At 37.9% G+C, this 19711-nt stretch overlaps 1 protein-coding gene across 1 annotated transcript in view; it reads left to right on the forward strand.

Annotated features, from left to right (window-relative positions):
• RAB2A (RAB2A, member RAS oncogene family) overlaps positions 1-19711 on the forward strand; it is a 45164-nt gene that overhangs the window by 1056 nt on the left and 24397 nt on the right. Inside the window, exons 2-3 of the mRNA XM_061599649.1 lie at positions 15149-15220; positions 16447-16514. Of these exons, the coding sequence (XP_061455633.1) occupies positions 15149-15220; positions 16447-16514 (140 nt within the window). The remainder of the gene's footprint in view (positions 1-15148; positions 15221-16446; positions 16515-19711) is intronic.

Raw genomic sequence — 19711 nt, forward strand, 5'->3', positions numbered from 1 at the left:
AACTGTGTTATGACTGAAGTAACCACACAACACACCGGTCTCTGGATATATTGTACGTTTCATGAAAGGCTCACAAAGTAGATTCTGCAGTTTATTGGTGGTGGTTCAGTTTCTGGCTCATATTAAGTATTTTATGCTGCTCTTCAGCGGGAAAAGGCTTCCAGAACAGCTTACAAATAGCGATAATAAACCGCCCCTGTTCTCAGGTTTACAATACAAAAGAACAACAACAACAAAATGAAAACCAGTTGGGAGAAAAGAGAAATAAAGCAAACTCAGGCATCAAGTTACAGAGTTCTTGTAATGACCAGCTGGAATGAAAAGAGTTGAAGGAGAGGAGAAGCTAAAGGTTTCCCATCTCTCAGCCTAGCCCATTTATTGACATCTCTCCTTCTTTAACCTGCAGTTTAGTATGAGACCAGATGTGTTATAGTGACCAACAGTGCAATCCAGTACGTCTACTCAGAAGTAAGTTCCTTTGGGTTCAATGGGACTTACTTCCAGGTAAGTGTGTATTGGATTGCAGCCTAAGATTGGGCTTGTTGTTGTATGCCTTCAAGTAAATTATTGCTTATGGCGACCCTATGAATTAGCGACCTCCAATAGCATCTGTTATAAACCACCCTGTTCAGATCTTGTAAGTTCAGGCCTGTGGCTTGCTTTATGGAATCAATCCATCGCTTGTTTGGCCTTGCTCTTTTTCTACTCCCTTCTGTTTTTCCCAACATTGTCTTTTCTAATGAATCATGTCTTCTTATTATGTGTCCAAAGTATTATAACCTCAGTTTCATCATTTTAGCTTCTAGTGATCATTCTGGTTTAATTTGTTCTAACACCCAGTTACGGCTTTTTCGCAGTCCATGGTATCCACAAAGCTCTCCTCAATCACATTTCAAATGAGTTGATTTGTCTCTTACCTGCTTTTTTCACTGTCCAACTTTCACATCCATAAGAGATTGGGAATACCATGGTCTGAATGATCCTCACTTTAGTGCTGAGTGATACATCTTTGCATTTGAGGACCTTTTCTAGTTCTCTCATAGCTGCCCTCCCCAGTCCTAGCCTTCTTCTGATTTGACTATTGTCTCCCTTTTGGTTAATGACTGTGCCAAGCTACTCATAATCCTTGACAAGTTCAATGTCCTCATTGTCAACTTTAAAATTACATAAATCTTCTGTTGTCATTACTTTAGTCTTCTTGATGTTCAGCTGTAGTCTTGTTTTTGTGCTTTCCTCTTTAACGTTCATCAGCATTCGTTTCAAATCATTACTGGTTTCTTCTAGTAGTATGGTATCGTCTGCATATCTTAAATTATTGATATTTCTCCCTCCAGTTTTCACACCTCCTTCCTCTTGGTCCAAGAGACGGCTACAAATCAAGAAGTCCCTTGTTTGAATATAATCTCTGCCAAAATCTCAATAGGGGGCTTTAGACAAGTTTCTCTCTTTTATCTTCAATCTCCCCATCAGCAGCACTGGATATAATAATACTGTTTTCCCTTACAACTAGATATTCTATGTAATCTGCTTTGAATACTGGAAAGTGTTATACAAATGTTAAGTATTAGAATAAATACTTGGGGTTCTTATTTCCAAAGTAAATTAAGCCTAAATTTAATATTGTCGGTCTGTAATCTGATATACTTTCATGCCTATAGACTGCTATTTTGAAATTGTGCCTTTTTGGATTGCATTGCTTATTTTTATTGTAACCTTTGCTATTTATGTATGAAAATGGTTGCGTTGGGGAATGTATGTGAGAGAGACAAATCTATACCAAGGCAAGAAATCCTGTATCATTATAAGGGACCACTTTGTTGTTATATAATGTAGGTATGTGCAAAACATTTTATATCACGAAGAGGTGTATGCAGGTATTTTCCACTGTGTATATAATATGGGTACAGAGAGAGCTAGATTGGCTGAAGTTTCCTGTCATGAATACATGTAGCTGAAAATACATGTTTTCCATCATGTAATGTGAGGAATGGTGCTGAAAGTTTCCTGACAGGTGTGTGAATGGAGATCTGTGTCATCCCTGGGAAACATATTCCTTTCTTAGCTGTTTGTAAAGTTAGTGTCTTTCTTCTGAATGCTTACACTCTTTCCCCGTTCTTTTCCTTGGGGGAAAAAATAACAAGATGCTTGTATTTTATTTCCTTCTCCTTCCATCACCATTAAGATTGCAACCTACTATAGCCCAGATTCCCCAGCTCTAAATTACATAATAAGATATATTTTAATCACTTTCCCCCCTTTTTAATGTAAATTCATTTTTTGAAAAAGATTTTGGTACAAACTTTTACAGCCTGATTCCATGTTCTTTGAAGTAAAAATCACTGATTCAGTTTATTATGGCTGCACTATGCCATCTAGAAGATCTTAGTCTGCAACATAATACAATGTTGCATTCCTATGCACACTTCCGTTCCTATTGGAACATTCACTTCTGTGTAAATGTGCATAGGATCAGGTATGCATGAACGTTGTTATTTGCTGCTAGGAGCTTTTGCTTTTGATAAAAACACAGCAAGGGCCAACTACGTGATTGATTCTTTTGGTCTTGTAAGTTTTTGTTTTAAAAGAAACTAGAAGCAGAGTGGTCAACCTGGGGACTGAGATTAATTACTTAAAGCATAGAATGCTCTGCATGTTTACCTGGAAAAGAGGTTCCATTAAACCAGTTTTGGAAATGGCTTGTATTTGGTTGCCTGTGGTGAGAAGGAATAGTCTTTTGGTAACCAGGCAGGGAAGCTTTTCAAATGCCTATCTGTTCCATATATTTTGGTCTTGCCCCAAAATAAAGGTTTCCTGGATAAATTCCTTTAATGAAATTGAAGTAACAGGCAGGCTTAATTTGATTTAAATCAAATTGATTTAAATTGTTTCTCTGAAGGACTCAATTTGAATGATTTAAATCACCATCTGAATCACCAGTGAGGATTTAATCATCATTTTTGGAAAAATGAAAATGGACTGCCTTCAAGTCGATTCCGACTTATGGCGATCCTATGAGTAGGGTTTTCATGGTAAGCGGTATTTAGAGGGGGTTTACCATTGCCTTCCTCTGAATCATCATATTTAGTAGAAATTATTATTGTTTAATATAACTTTAATATATATTCAGATGTGTAGGTTTTGTGAGAAGGTAGGTACACACTAAGCAATTATTCTGAATTGTTTTCAGATCAGTTTTCATTAAAAAATGGATAACTTGGTCATTTTAGTGCTAAAGTGGAATGAACTTGTGAAGCCATTCAGGAGATGAACCAGCTCCAACTGCTCAGTTATATTTTTGTCATGATGTGCCAGAATCACCACCACCAAACAGGTTTTTAAATTGTACTAATAAGGTTGTTTCTTCTTCTGGTTATTTTTCTTTTTAAACAACAACATTCAAAAATACATGCACATATTTTGTCAGTGGTTAACTTTCAGTTTTTAGATAAATGTAAAGTTCTTTAAAAAATAAAGTTTAGGCAATTTCAACCAAGTCAACATGAGAAACTTAAAATATTGGGTGGTACAGTCTTCTTCACCTGTGTCAGCCTTATTCATTGTGTGGAAAAGAAATACAGTAATTCCTCAGTTAGCAAAGTACATGCATTCCTAGATATTACTTCTTTAACAGAAACTTTGGTACCAGAGGTAGGAATGACATGGAAAGAATAGGAATAGGTATCTACACCTCTCATAGATGGTTGGGGAGCTTCAACAGGACCTTTATAGGGTGCCTACCCAGCACCCACCCACTCCCCCTCCTTCCCACTTCCTTCCTTCTCTTCCACTGAATGTATTGGATCCTTCCCTCCCCAACTGTGGGAGAAAGCAAGAGATCTCTTTAACGTGAAACAAACGTACAGGATTGTCAACTTCACCCTAGCAAAGCAAAGGCACCAACTTGACAGTTTATCCATAGCAAAGCAAAGACACAGGCTGGTCAGTTTCACCTTAAAGCAAAGCCACAGGCTTGAAAGTTCATCCATAACAAAGGAAAGCTGGTCAGTTTCACCTTTAAAAAAGGCCTTCCTTAAAAGGAGGTTCATTCCTGGAGGATTCTTAACTGAGGTATTTCTGTATTGGTTAAATGAAATTAACAACTGACAGCTTGGACTATATATGCCATGTCTCTCTCTGAATAATTGCCCAGCACAGAGTTCATCATGAGTTGAAAGTTGTCCCTTGGTGATGATATCCATACTTGAAATTTCTGCAGTAGGCTTGCCTTTAACAAGTTGTCTGGTGACCACTGGCAACTAGAATTCACCCAGGTGACTAGGCAGTGACTCTCAGTTCTTATATTCCAGCACATTCTTTGCGTTAAGTCTGATAACTTGTCATTAGTCTTTGCTAACTTGTGGCCCCCCAGATATTTTTGAACTCTCCAGCTCCCATCAGTCTCAGATGGCATTGCCAATGGTCAGGAAAAATGCAAGTTATAGTCCATCAAAAAGGTTAAGATATCCCTGTTCTCTCTTTGGAATGAGTTCCCACTACCTTGTATTTACCTTTTCTTTATCTTGAGTGAGAGTGCTAAGGAAAGATGTGAAATAAATCTAGTTGTTCGTATTTGCTATAGAAGCTGCAGCTGCCTTCAGAGAAAATAGACTGGAAGCTGCTGTTGGATATTTTGGACACTCATGCAAGACTGCATAAGTTCTCTTTTAATGTTCAGGCATCATTTATTCACATTTTCTTGTTCTTGAGCCCTCAAAATACAAAAAAATGTGGCACCAGTTCAAATTAGTAAGGGTTGAAATATAGAAATGTGCTGCAAAGTCCTGCAGTTTTGTTTTGTTTAAGTGCTTAGTCATAATCAATTTATTGGTCAACAATAAAATGCTCCTGTGACTAACTTTCTGCTTTTTTAGTTCAGCTTCTTTTTGAAATTATATCAAGGTTTTTAAAAAGTACATAAATATTAAGATATATCAGTAGACTTTTTGACCTTTTTTCTTGAGTCTCCAATAAGAGGTTTTCCCTCACCAAGAAGTAGTTTAAATTTTTTTCTTGTGTATTTGTAGATTATTAAAAAAAGAGAAAAACCCCAGAGAACTTTTGTGAACTTATTTCACAATTCTAAATTGTGCCCACAAGAATTACTAGACTGCAAAAAAAATTTACAAGATGGGGACTGACAGATGAAGGATGGAGCATCAAGTGCATTTAAGTGCTCAGTGCAGAGGAGGGGGACCCTTCTTGGTTTCTTTGCTGGGTACATAGAAGTAATGTAGTATTCTGCGTCTCCTCTGCCAGTCTGTTTACTTGCCTGCCTGCAGTTCCTTGTCACCAGTGGTTACCAGGTGAGTGCTTAAATACAAAGCTTATTTGCCAGACTTCTTTTCAAAACACTTGGATTCTAAGATCACTTAAGGAAGTTTGCAGAGATATTTTGTAGATTGCTCCCACAGCTGGAACTTTTCAAAGCACGATCTGAGTTACCACTCCAGGGAAATGAACCATAATAATAATATTATTTCTATTATTATAATTGAATGTTTAATATTCAGGGATTAATGTGAAAATTTTCTCTAGCTAAAATACATGTAAAACATACCACTACATGTTGCATAAGTTTTTATATGTTTAAAACCTTTGACCTGAGCAATACTATGGATTAGAAATAAGAATAAATGTAGGTGATATCTTTTTAAAAACCGATTCCTTTGATTAGTTTCTAGTTCATATGATATTTGAAGATAGTGATTTTAGTTAAGTGGGTAAATTTTGTGCTTAGAAAAACAGTGCAATTTTTAAAATTGATGGCATTTTGTTTTCTTTATGCTGTAGATTGGGGGGGGTGTTTTTAGCCCTAGGGCCACATTCTCTTTTAGACAACTTTCTGGTGGCCAGATGCTAGTGATGCAAGGACCCAGAGGTAAAATTGGGCAGAACAATAAATGTAGATTTTATCTTTGTAGAATAGACTGCTTTCTTCACACAAACTCACACACCTTTCTCCCTGTCCCATTCAGACAAACAAGAGGCATTCTCAGAGTTCAAGGACACATTTCACTTGGGGTATGAAGCAGGACCATTTAGGGATGCAGTCTGGGGAGAATTTTGGGGGCCAGATAGAGAGGCCACATTCGGCCCCCTGACCTGAGGTTCCACACCCCTTCTATAGACACTAGCCACGCTTTAAAATAATACATTGATTGTGAAAAAATACTTGTTTGATCTGTGAATAATAACTGTATTAATTAATCCATCCTTTCAGCTGAATTCCATAGCCCTATATTCTGTGCTTGAGACACACAACAGCTGTGCTGGCCAGAATGTCCAAAGACTGCCTCGCCTCCTAATAAGCCAGCACAGCTCACTTCTGATGACAGGTCATTTGTCGTAAAACAGTTTCCTATTTTCTATTGGCATTTGTAGACTACTGGTATAGTTTCCAAACGCTACCATTTTGTGTCTCTACTCTGCCTGGAATACAAGCAATAAGCCTGTACCTATAGCCCTTCACTATGGCTTTAGTGTCTGCTTCTTGTACAGTATAACTATAGGGGTGAGTTCTGGAATAATCCTGGACGTCTTTCAGTATTTTTATTTATTTATTATTTGATTTATATCCTGCCGTTCCTCCCAGCAGGAGCCCATTTTCTATGACAAAACATATTCGTACACTGGATACTTAAAAAAAAAAAAAAACTTTAACATTCATTTTGCATATTTTGAATTTTCATAGTGGTGCTTGTACATTCTCAATAATATTTGCAACAATCCTATAAGGTAGGCCCCGAGAAAATCACTTTCTACTAAAGTGATTTTTTTTTGTTATGTAGAAATGTTACATTTTTATTGTATTGTATTAATATTTTGTATGCTCTTTTATTTTGAAAAATCATTTAACTAGAGATCAATATTATCCTTGTGTGAGGGTAGGGAGAGATAATGAAATAACAGTAACTTGACTAAGGCCCCTAGTCAGAACTGAGATTTGAACTAGGAATTTTCTGATTCATAACTCAGTTTCTTAGATAATGCAGTATAGTTATGCACTTTCTTTCTTTCCCCTCCTCTCTCTTTTATAGTTTGATGCAATACTTCAAATACTCATTTTGATTTTTAACCAACTTGTCATTTATAGCAGATAACAATATTTTTAAAAAATCCTGTAAACACAGCGATTAAAGTTCATAATCAATGTTAGCCATTTAATACTTGTTTTTGAATTTGGCAACATGTTCCTCTGAGCATATGGTGAGTGGTGGCAACACCTGCAATCAGCCCAAATAATAGAAAGAAGACGTGCTGTGCTGACCTTGCTTTAGCAAGGAGGGAGCAATGTTATTAAGACAGATGGTCACTTTAAATATTTCTGATTTACTTACAATTTTAGTGAAGTTTCCTATAGGAAATCATTTTCTTTTGTTTCTATTTCTGTGAATATGTGAAGTACAGCAACACTTTGCAAAATTTACACTAAAACTCCAAAACTAATTGTGGAATAATGGCACTGACTACAGGAATACCCCGCATTAACATACGCAATGGGACCGGAGCGTGTATGTAAAGTGAAAATGTACTTAAAGTGAAGCAATTATCTATGCATGTACTGCACGGCAATCGCCACTAGATGGCAGCGGCATCATGTCATTAAGTGTCTGTAATTGCGAAGCACACGTACGTTAAGTGGGGTATGGTGGCATATGGAGCATGTCTGTTATCGCGAGGGTCCGTTAAACAAAGGCACGTAAATCGGGGTATTCCTGTATTCTGCAGAATAGTCTCCAGTGGACATCAGGAGTGTCTCAGTTTGCGCAAGATAGAACAGTGGGAGGTGAAAGATATTCTAGCAAAATTCTAGGTGTGCTCTATGTTTTTAATTGACTGTGCCCACCTTGCCTTAAATGAAGTGGTTTAAACATAGCAGGCTGAAAGCATGCATCCTCTTTTTTTCCAACAGCTAGAGTCATTGCTGAAGTACCAACATATTGTAATCAGTCTGATTTTACATCAAACTGCAGTTTCAGATTCAACTGTTAATGCACCCAAAATAGAAATAGAACATAACCTGCAATTTGAGACACAAAAGGCTGTCTTCACCATCATATGATATTGACCAATAAAAAGCTTTGGAATTAATAAGAATAAATTTGATACAGATTTCTAGGATGAATAATGAGGGAAATAAAATTTTCTAGATTTGATTCTCTGTAGAAACATTAGTAACACAGGAAAGAAGCAAAGTAAGAATGCCAAGAAACATACAAAAATGTAATTCTCCATCTTTAGAGATGGCAGGTGTTGCCACCACTCACCATATGCTCGAAGGCACATGTTACCAAATTCTTCCAAGCTACACAGCAAGTGAATTGAACTGTGAAAGACCAACCCAAATTGTGGTTGCATTTTGACAAATGTGTAGGTCAGTACAATATCTCAGAGAGGAGGTCAGCCCTGGCGCATTCACTATGGGTGCCCAATTTCCCTGTTTTTTAAAGTTTGTTAGAAATATCTGTGGGTTTTAGGTACGTTCTTAAACCGCAAGGTTTTTTGCCTATTAGTGAATTTATAAAGCCATTTTATTATATATTACTGTATGACATAGGATTAGGCCATGCAGGCATGTACATCCTTTGGTTTGTCGTCACTTGAGGCTGTATATAGTAGAATATTAAATCGCTTGTTCCATCAGCGCAAGGAGAAAATTCTTCCCCTCTCCTCCTGCTCATCCTCAAATCTGTTCTGGGGGTTTCCTCTACCCTTTGAAGTAGATTTTGGGACAGTGTGGGAGGAACAGAGTGGGGAAAGTTCTGTTCTGTGTACAGTAATCCTTGGGTGCACACAACTATTTAGTTGAATACCACTGTTGATTTTTCAGGTGAGTGTATGACGTGATTCTGTATTAAAAATTGTGTTTGAATTGGTGGCAGGAATGCTGTATATTTTGAAGATTCACTCATGCAAATTGCCACTTGCTGGTAATGTTGACAGATGATGAACATTTATTTGCAAACCAACCTTACAATGTATAAAAATGTGAAGCCAGAAATTTTAGTTGTGGCCTGCAGTAGGACAGGGGTGGGGAAGCTTCTGCTCATAGGCTAAGCCTGGCCTGCCAGGGGTTCCATTTCCCCAACCACATCCACCCGCCCTATACCTGCTGTCATTTGTGACATCAGATATGGGGTGGGTACTGATGTGGCTTCGGAGGGGCAATTGGGAGCTTAAAGTGAGCTCCTGATTGTTCCTTTGCTGCTGGAGCAAGGTGCGTTCCCTCTGCCCATCAGCTGGTTTTTGGAGATTCGAAGAGCAATGTAGAAATACTTGCAAAAGGGCTTGCAAATGCCTCATGCTTCATGTTAAAGTCCCAGCAGTCAGGGCTTCAAAGTGCACTGACCCAGGATCAGGGCATCAGGCATAAGCAATCCACAGGAAGTCATCAGCAATCCCTGTGCTGTTAGTCCAAATGGATGGAAGAAGATTAGCACAGAGGTCACAGCAACAGTTGCACAAAACCAACACCAGCAGAGTGATTCTGATAATAAATTATTCCTCTTCCTAGGATTTACATTTCCTTCTGCTTTCAATTTTGTGCTACAAGTGCAGGAAAAAGTAGCTATCAAAAATGCACCAACAAGAGTGGAGTCTCTCTGAGAAAAGAAAGAAGGGTTAGTTAAGAAATAAAGAAAGCACGGTGACAGAGTTCTGGATCCTCCAAAAACTTCTCCCTCTTTTGCTTTTTACAGAGGTGGGGAAGGGAGGGAGAGAGAGAGAGAGTTGGACAAATACATTTTTTGAATTATCTTGTGGTATGTGTCACTACACCAGGGATGGAGAACCTATGGCCCTCCAGATGTTGTTCCAGCAACGCCTATCAGCCCTAGACAACATCACCAATGGCCAGGGATGATGAGAGTTGGAGTCCAAGAACACCTGGAGGGTGACAAGTTCACCACTCCTGCCTTAATACTCCGTACTCTAAACTGTTATTCATTCATTGAAAATTCTGTGCTGTCAACATTAAGAAAATATATTATGGCAGTAAACAGCATAACATTAACTATGAAATTCCATTAATAAAACAAATACAAAATAATATCATAAACAGTATATCAAATTTCATAGGAACATAAGAAGAGCCTGCTGGATCAGGCCAGTGGCCCATCTAGTCCAGCATCCTGTTCTCACAGTGGCCAACCAGGTGCCTGGGGGAAGCCCGCAAGCAGGACCCGAGTGCAAGAACACTCTCCCCTCCTGAGGCTTCCGGCAACTGGTTTTCAGAAGTATGCTGCCTCTGTCTAGGGTGGCAAAGCACAGCCATCATGGCTAGTAGCCATTGATAGCCCTGTCCTCCATGAATTTGTCTAATCTTCTTTTAAAGCCGTCCAAGCTGGTGGCCATTACTGCATCTTGTGGGAGCAAATTCCATAGTTTAACTATGCGCTGAGTAAAGAAGTACTTCCTTTTGTCTGTCCTGAATCTTCCAACATTCAGCTTCTTTGAATGTCCACGAGTTCTAGTATTATGAGAGAGGGAGAAGAACTTTTCTCTATCCACTTTCTCAATGCCATGCATAATTTTATACACTTCTATCATGTCTCCTCTGACCCGCCTTTTCTCTAAACTAAAAAGCCCCAAATGCTGCAACCTTTCCTCGTAAGGGAGTCGCTCCATCCCCTTGATCATTCTGGTTGCCCTCTTCTGAACCTTTTCCAACTCTATAATATCCTTTTTGAGATGAGGCGACCAGAACTGTACACAGTATTCCAAATGCGGCCGCACCATAGATTTATACAACGGCATTATGATATCGGCTGTTTTATTTTCAATACCTTTCCTAATTATCGCTAGCATGGAATTTGCCTTTTTCACAGCTGCCGCACACTGGGTCGACATTTTCATCGTGCTGGCCACTACAACCCCGAGGTCTCTCTCCTGGTCGGTCACCGCCAGTTCAGACCCCATGAGCGTATATGTGAAATTCAGATTTTTTGCTCCAATATGCATCATTTTACACTTGTTTATATTGAATTGCATTTGCCATTTTTCCGCCCATTCACTCAGTTTGGAGAGGTCTTTTTGGAGCTCTTCGCAATCCCTTTTTGTTTTAACAACCCTGAACAATTTAGTGTCATCAGCAAACTTGGCCACTTCACTGCTCACTCCTAATTCTAGGTCATTAATGAACAAGTTGAAAAGTACAGGTCCCAATACCGATCCTTGAGGGACTCCACTTTCTACAGCCCTCCATTGGGAGAACTGTCCGTTTATTCCTACTCTCTGCTTTCTGCTTCTTAACCAATTTCTTATCCACAAGAGGACCTCTCCTCTTATTCCATGGCTGCTAAGCTTCCTCAGAAGCCTTTGGTGAGGTACCTTGTCAAACGCTTTTTGAAAGTCTAAGTACACTATGTCCACTGGATCACCTCTATCTATATGCTTGTTGACACTCTCAAAGAATTCTAATAGGTTACTGAGACAGGACTTTCCCTTGCAGAAGCCATGCTGGCTCTGCTTCAGCAAGGCTTGTTCTTCTATGTGCTTAGTTAATCTAGCTTTAATCATACTTTCTACCAGTTTTCCAGGGACAGAAGTTAAGCTAACTGGCCTGTAATTTCCGGGATCCCCTCTGGATCCCTTTTTGAAGATTGGCGTTACATTTGCCACTTTCCAGTCCTCAGGCACAGAGGAGGACCCAAGGGACAAGTTACATATTTTAGTTAGCAGATCAGCAATTTCACCTTTGAGTTCTTTGAGAACTCTCGGGTGGATGCCATCCGGGCCCGTTGATTTGTCAGTTTTTATATTGTCCATTAAGCTTAGAACTTCCTCTCTCGTTACCACTATTTGTCTCAGTTCCTCAGAATCCCTTCCTGCAAATGTTAGTTCAGGTTCAGGGATCTGCCCTATATCTTCCACTGTGAAGACAGATGCAAAGAATTCATTTAGCTTCTCTGCAATCTCCTTATCGTTCTTTAGTACACCTTTGACTCCCTTATCATCCAAGGGTCCAATTGTCTCCCTAGATGGTCTCCTGCTTTGAATGTATTTATAGAATTTTTTGTTGTTGGTTTTTACGTGCTTAGCAATGTGCTCCTCAAATTCTTTTTTAGCATCCCTTATTGTCTTCTTGCATTTATTTTGCCAGAGTTTGTGTTCTTTTTTATTTTCTTCATTTGGACAAGACTTCCATTTTTTGAAGGAAGACTTTTTGCCTCTAAGAGCTTCCTTGACTTTGCTCGTTAACCATGCTGGCATTTTCTTGGCCCTGGCAGTACCTTTTCTGATCTGCGGTATGCACTCCAGTTGAGCTTCTAATATAGTGTTTTTAAACAACTTCCAAGCATTTTTGAGTGATGTGACCCTCTGGACTTTGTTTTTCAGCTTTCTTTTTACCAATCCCCTCAATTTTGTGAAGTTTCCTCTTTTGAAGTCTCTGCCCTGGACTGAACTCTGGGTTGAAGTTCTAGCAGGAGCAGTACCTGAGCTATAAAATGTCAAAACTGGTAAGATAGCAAAAGGCTGGTAAAAATGAGTGTCCTCCCTAGGATATTATACCAAAATTTATCAGTTCACTCATATTTAAAATTATATAAGTTTGGCAAAAAATGACATCCAAGTTATCTGACTAGAAAGAAAATGAGAGTAAATAAAATAAAAGGAAGAGGGGTATGTAAGAAGGTAGGATTAGGAATCCCTGATTTAGAAAAGTATCATGAAGCCAGTGTTTTGACATGGGTTGTGGAAAGGATGAAGGGAGAAAATTGAGGAGCACAAAGTGCAAACATATATTTGAAATCTTTTATTGATTCCTAAGAAGAATGGGAAAAATGGGGAAAGTCATCAATGTAGGTTTGAAGATATGGGATAAATATAAGAAATTTTTAGCACCTAATAATTTGTCAGTATTATCCACAATAGAAGATGAGAGATTCAGTCTTAATGGACACTTAGGTGACTTTAAAATGTGACATGAAAGAGGCATGAGTTAACTACAAAGATTAGGAGAAAATAAGAACTTGGTAGCATGAGGGAATAAATGGTAATAATGCCACCTATTTGTCAGTACACACAATAAGATTTTGAAGTGGACTGAGACAAAGGCAGGAAGTGATTAAACAATTAGAAAGGTTAACTGAGAAAGGCCAAGTTAACTGGTTTTCAGCTTTATGCCACGTGCTAATGCACAAACATTCAGAGCTAAAGCATAGGCATATGATAAAATGAGAGATTTGCAGAGGAAAAATGTGAAGGAAGTATGGAAATGCCTATTTTGAGAAGGAACCAATTTCACAATAGCCATAAGTTACAGAGAAAATTGCATGAACATTGAGATATAATGGCATTGGAGCACTTGGAAAAGCAGGATGGTAGAATGAGAAGGGAATGGAAAGTGTTGGTTCTGTGACAGAAATAAGAGAAATAATTAAGAGTTAGCCAGACTGAAGAGCTGGCAAAAACAGTTCTGGTCAAGTAAGGCAGGAAAACACTCCCTGGGAGGGGCTGAGATGAGTCCTTTGGAGTGTTAACTCATTCCTGCCTCAGGCAACAGGAGAGGAAGACAGTAACCACTTGCGGGTGTTCTAGTGCCTTCAGAGAAACACCTTTCTGATGAGTAAAACAGTTCCTTCTGTGACAAAAGGAGATCTCTTACATATATGGTAGAAATGTTGGAAAGACAGATCCTTTTGGAGTATAGCGATACTAGTTATAAATGAAATATTTGGGTTAAGCTTGATGAATGGCCCACTGTTATGTTTGTTCAGTTATGAGTGGTATTCATCTAATGCTTCCTGTCAGTGTAAGGATTGCTTGTGCAACAGGACTCCTCCCCTCCCCCCTATGTGTGCCCTGCGCCTTCCCCAAATCTGCTCCAGAGGATTGGGGGAACCCCTAGAACAGACTTAAAGGGTCCATGGGAAAACATGAGTGGGGAAGTACAATTGTGCAAGTGGAAAACCTTGCACTGACAGGACTGTGATTTAGTGTTACCTTGGATGCAACCCTCTGTCAATTATCCAAATACACCAAAGAATAATTGCATCCAAATGTTATATATATTGATAGGCAGGATTATGTATTCAGAAGTATAGAAGGATAGTTGAAACCAGGAAAGAAGGAATTAATCAGAACTATTTGAGAGCAAATGGTAATTGTTAAGCTGAATATAATACTAAGAAAACTACAGAGGAAACTTGGAGCATTGGAAGACTGATGTGCAAGAAATAAAAAGAGAACTTGAGATAGAAGGAAGTAGGATAGGTTATATATTGATATGAAGGAAACAAAAACAAATTTAACTTTTAACCAATATTTTAAGTACTATTTAATAGTCCTTATTTTCTTTTCAAGTATACAGTATTTAATCTTACTCAGTGGATCCCAAACTTTTTTCCCCCATGGATCCCCTGAAAATTGCTGATGGTCTTTGCGGACCACTTAATGCTTTTTCTGCCTGTTGTAGTAGTCATAATGCACTGTGCTAGATGCTATATGATTTGTCATTGTATTTTTCTTCTGTTTAATTGTAATGCATTACAATTTGCATTTTATACAATTCAGTAATACAATTAAATACAATATAAAAAGAAAAGAAGCAAGAAAAATACAATAAAAAATCGATATGAATCTTTACTGTGGGCATGTGGTGGACCACTGGTAGTCCGCAGACTGGTTTGGGAACCTCTGATCTAACTGAATGTTTATAAGATTGTTTCTGTAAACAGAGCTTCATGTTGTTCTAAGAGGTTTAAAACTGTTTATACACATATATTTATACATATTGTAACTTCATAATGACATTAATAAAAAGTGTGTGTGTGTGTCATAAAGCAGCAAAAGGCACTGTTCCCAGTATAACTGTGGAGGATATCTGGAACTGGTTATTAATTGAGAGACTTCTTAAGCTTCAAAACAGTAAATGTACAGAATGCAAATAATTTTGGAGGACAGGTGGGGTTTTCACCGTTAGGGTACTATGGAGGAGCACAAGTAGTTCCAAGTGACTTCTTCTTCCTTTATTGTTGTGACTGTTTTTTTTGGCAGTTTCTAAAATGTTCTGCTGACAGCAAGGACTTAGCAGTACTTTTTTTCAACCTTCAAAATATATGTAAAGAAGCCTACCATTTTGAAATATTTTTACTTTTTGAAGTATTTTATATTTGGAAATACTTGATTTTATTTTTTTATCTTTCAGGTGTTGGAAAATCATGTTTATTGTTGCAGTTCACAGACAAAAGATTTCAACCAGTGCATGACCTTACTATAGGTAAGTTCTTACACGTAGGTAAATGAGTAAAGGTGATGGCAACTGCATTCTTCAAGTTATGAAATGGATTATTTAGACTTTAATAGTTGTGCATTTAGTTATAGTGGCATAGGTTGCGCTGATAATAAAGCTAAATAAATGAGGTTCATATCTGACAAAATGTCACCATGCCATCCGCTGTTAAAGATGAACTGTTGGCTGCATTTGTAGGTAGTTTATTTTCCACAGAAAAATAGTACCAGCTTAACTTCACTTATTAGAATTTTCGGTCAGTTTCTAAAATACACTCAATGAAATACAAAATATCAACTTAAGATTTTGATGAATGCTGCCCTGGGCTCCTGCTGGGAGGAAGGGTGAGATATAAATCAAATAATAAACAAACAAATAAATAAATAAATTTGTTAAGGCTCTTCTAAGGCTAAATGATGGTTTCTGTGAAGAAATATAAGTAGTTTAATTTAATTTGAGTCCAATTCACTGAGATTTGTAATTCTTCTATTCTTAGCAAGCAGCTGCTAGTGACTTTCTCTGAATATTTCAAAACTGCATTGCAGCATAATGTTTTTAAAAAGTATTTTCTACCACCATTACCATCATCATTACAATTTATTTATTATTTGATTTATATCCCTTCCTTCCTCCCAGCAGGAGCCCAGGGCGGCAAACAAAAGTGCTGAACAAACAAACAAACAAACAAACAAATAACCATTACAATTTATATCCCACCTTTCATCCAAGCAATTCAAGGTAGCATACATAGTTCTCCACCTCCCCATTTTGTCTTCACTACAACCCTGTGAGGTAGGTTAGGGTGAGAGAGTGTGACTGGCCCAAGATCACCCAGTGAGCTCCATGACTAAGTGGGGATTTGAACCCTGATCTCTTGGGTCCTAGTCCAACATTCTAGCCACTACATCACACTGGCTCTCCTAAATGCTTTTTTAATAGGCTTTTTATATTATTATTTTTACCTTGGTTCAAACACAAGCAATCTTTTTTTTGCATCTGTACTCTAGTTTAGCATATAAAACTTTGACACAATACAAAACTATATAAAAATCTGTTAACTCTTTAGTCAATGGTATAGGAGGGAAAGCAGACTGAAAGCAGCATATACAGCAGCGTTGCTTCCTGCTGTGACAAAGGTTGAAGTAAGTTCTGTTTTTGTTTAGGATATTAGATAGTATTTCATTGCTGTGTTAATAACATTTTATTTTATTCAGGTGTAGAATTTGGTGCTCGGATGATAACCATTGATGGGAAACAAATAAAACTTCAGATATGGGATACGGTAAGTATAGTAAGATTACCTGTACAAATTTTATTTAGACTGTGGTTCAAAGAAAAGGAGTAAGGAACTTAAACTCTTTACAGCAGAAAACTGAAAAATCATCCTGTCAACTGTTGTGATAAAAATAGAATAACTAAAAAATGATGCAAACTGAAAGAAAACAGAGTTTTGTGATACCTTCCAATCAGGCAAGTCTTTTCTAGATTGTTTGTGTTTACATGATCCAAAATTGTTTGTGTTTACATGATCCAAAATACTACCAGCTGCTTCAGATGTTATTGACTCCTGTTTATCCTGGATCAGCAGTCAGTCTCTATATGGACAAAGGTTTTTTTGTTACCATCTTGAGTTATTTAGAAGGTCACTGCTAACCTGCTCTGAAAAAACAACCTTGCTATTGTTTGCTTATCCTGGGATGAAAGACCAGTGAGGCGAGCTCCCGTTTTTCCTCACTTTTGACACACTTCAATCTCCAAATCCACTAAGCATGTGTGGGAATCAGAGCTTGAAATAAGTTCAGTTGCAGTTACTCAGAATAACTAATGTATCAGCACACTGGTTTGTGGAAGGGAGTGGGTGCAAATTAATAGCTACAGTGTGGAATTCAGCCCAAAGGTTATTTAATTGTACTGCCTTATTTATTCAACTGTCAGACAGGCTTGTAATTCTTTCACCGTTACAGAATTTTTTGAAATAAACAAATGTTGAATTCTTGCTACATTGTGGTATATTACTAGTATCGTGGGATATTACCGAAGCTGGAATGTACTTCTTTAATGAGAGTATTTTTCCTGCATAATAAACATATAAGGCAATAGTGTAATGTTTACTGATTTCATAACAGTAAATACACAACCTTTACCTGCACCAAAATATTACAGTGTATCTCCACCCCACAGGAATGTTCTTGCTCAGGGCTCCAGTCAGCTAGAAAAGGAACGTTTGTAGTGGTGTTCAGGTTGGGGGAGGTGGGAAAGGAAATTTTGTAACGGATATCCTAACCTTCTCCCCTCTGCTGTAGAACAAATTTATTTGTATTTATTTATAAAAATATGTATAAACCACCCACTTACAGAAAATATCAACGTGGTATGCTGCACTGGATACAAATACAATAGAACATAAAATACGATAAAAAATACAAAATATAAAAATGAGTGGCTCATCTTAAAAAATAAACAACCAAATAGGTCTGTTGGTAAAAAAAAAAGTATTCAAGTGATGCCTGGAAAAATAATAGCAAGGATGCCTGCTGAATCTCTGCTGGAAGAGTATTCCACAGCATATGACTAGCAACACTATATATTAAGCTTCTACTTGACATGAGTTGTGGTTCTGAAACATGGCGGACAGCTGACAGTGGTCCTCCAGATAATCTCAGTGATTGAGCTGAGAGAAAAGGGCTCAGGGAGTTCTTAAGGTTTCCAAGATCCAGGTTGTTCAGGGCTTTGTTTATTAATGCATCAGCTTTGAATCTGACTCAGTAGCATATATCAGCAGCCAGTGCAGATGTCTCACATGCTGTCCCCATCAGCAGTCTAGCCACTCCATTCTGCAGTAGTTGGAGCTTCCAGATCCTAGCCACAGAAGTTATTTGTGCTAATGACAAAGATGTATCCAGAGTTTTCCCAGGATTCAAACTCAGTTTATTGGCCCTCATCAAATTCACCACTGCATTCAAGCACTGGTTCCTGATTCAGATGTTATGCACAGTGTGCCCAATGTCTAGTTCTGTTAGACCTCCCCATTATTTTGGTAAGTGTAGAAATTCAGAAATCCATTTTGGACCATCTTGGGGGGTTTAAAAATGCATTTTTCTTTGAATTAATAAACACATGTCCTTCTGTATACCTAGGAAGTAAAGTAGTTGGTTGGTCAAATATATTGCATATGGCAAATCACATGTCTGTTGGGCTACATTGGGCTTAACAAGTCACAAATTGTGCAGGCTCACCTGGCCACAGATATCACTTGAGCTTGAACTATAGACCCAGTTAAAGCAAACTATGGTTCAGTGTGAACACGCAGCATGTTAATGCATGCTGCTCAAAAATTTCCATAGTGCTCATCTCCTACTCCTGTAACGGTAGGGACAAAACAAGCCATAGTTGGGCTCATGGTTTGTTTCTTTCAAACAAACCATGAGTAGTAAGCCAAGAAAAAAGTCTTGTTTAACACTCATAGGTGGTTTGGAGGAAACAAACCATGAGCTCTAGTTCAGATGACATGAAATTAAAGCCATAAAGTTTTGTTTTACCACAGCAAAGGAGGAGCAGGGAAGCAGTGTTGTAAGAACTTCTGAGCAGCATACACAAGCACACTGCTCATTCATGTTTAGCCATAGTTTTTAAAACTGTGACTTCATTTGATGTGCAAATCAGGTCATAGTATTGCATAATATTGCAAGCCATAGCTGGTCAAAAAACATTGGTCAATTTTGTATGAAAAGAGAGGACGCCCTAGATCATAACTTATCATGGTGTCATCAATATGAGGGCAGCCAAGACCACTACTTCCTATCCTCCTCCTTGCTAATTCGCTCCTTAGCCATGCAAATGCTTGCACCCTCTTGCTGCACATATGCAACTGAACCTCCTATGTCTCTTGCACTGGTGTGAGACCAGACCACAAGTACTTTTTAGTCATGCTAGCTAGTTTAAAGACATACTGATATTTATGTGAGATACATTTCATTTTCACGTTCCTTTTTGATATCACTTAAAGGCTGTATATGTGCTTTCGTGTAAATTGGTAAACATTCTAGCTCCTGGAAATAAAATAGAAAGGAAATCATATCTACATTGACATGCATTGTAAACATTTTCAAAATGTCACTTTTGATGAACTTCTGTGGCAGAGTGGATTTTATTATTGTTATAGTGCTATTAACCACAACACAATTTTTGATGGTATATAACTATTCAGTATTTGGTATTACTGTGTCCAAATCATAGTGACTGGGGTATTAAAAAAAGTTTATTTTATGCCCCCCCCCATAATTTTGAAGCATGAAGGAGGCTATTAGGAAAACATCTGTGTATATTTATGACTGATCTCTTTGAAAATGTAACATGTAATTCTAACCTAAGGATGTTCCCCTAATTTTTTTTGTTTAAATCAGTATATTTGTGACCTCTGATTTTTTTTCATTTGTGACAATGAAGACGCCTTTTTACATCCTTTTGACAAGCACTCTG

This window comes from Rhineura floridana, chromosome 1 (assembly GCF_030035675.1).
Source record: "Rhineura floridana isolate rRhiFlo1 chromosome 1, rRhiFlo1.hap2, whole genome shotgun sequence".
Classification (NCBI taxonomy): Eukaryota; Metazoa; Chordata; class Lepidosauria; order Squamata; family Rhineuridae; genus Rhineura; species Rhineura floridana.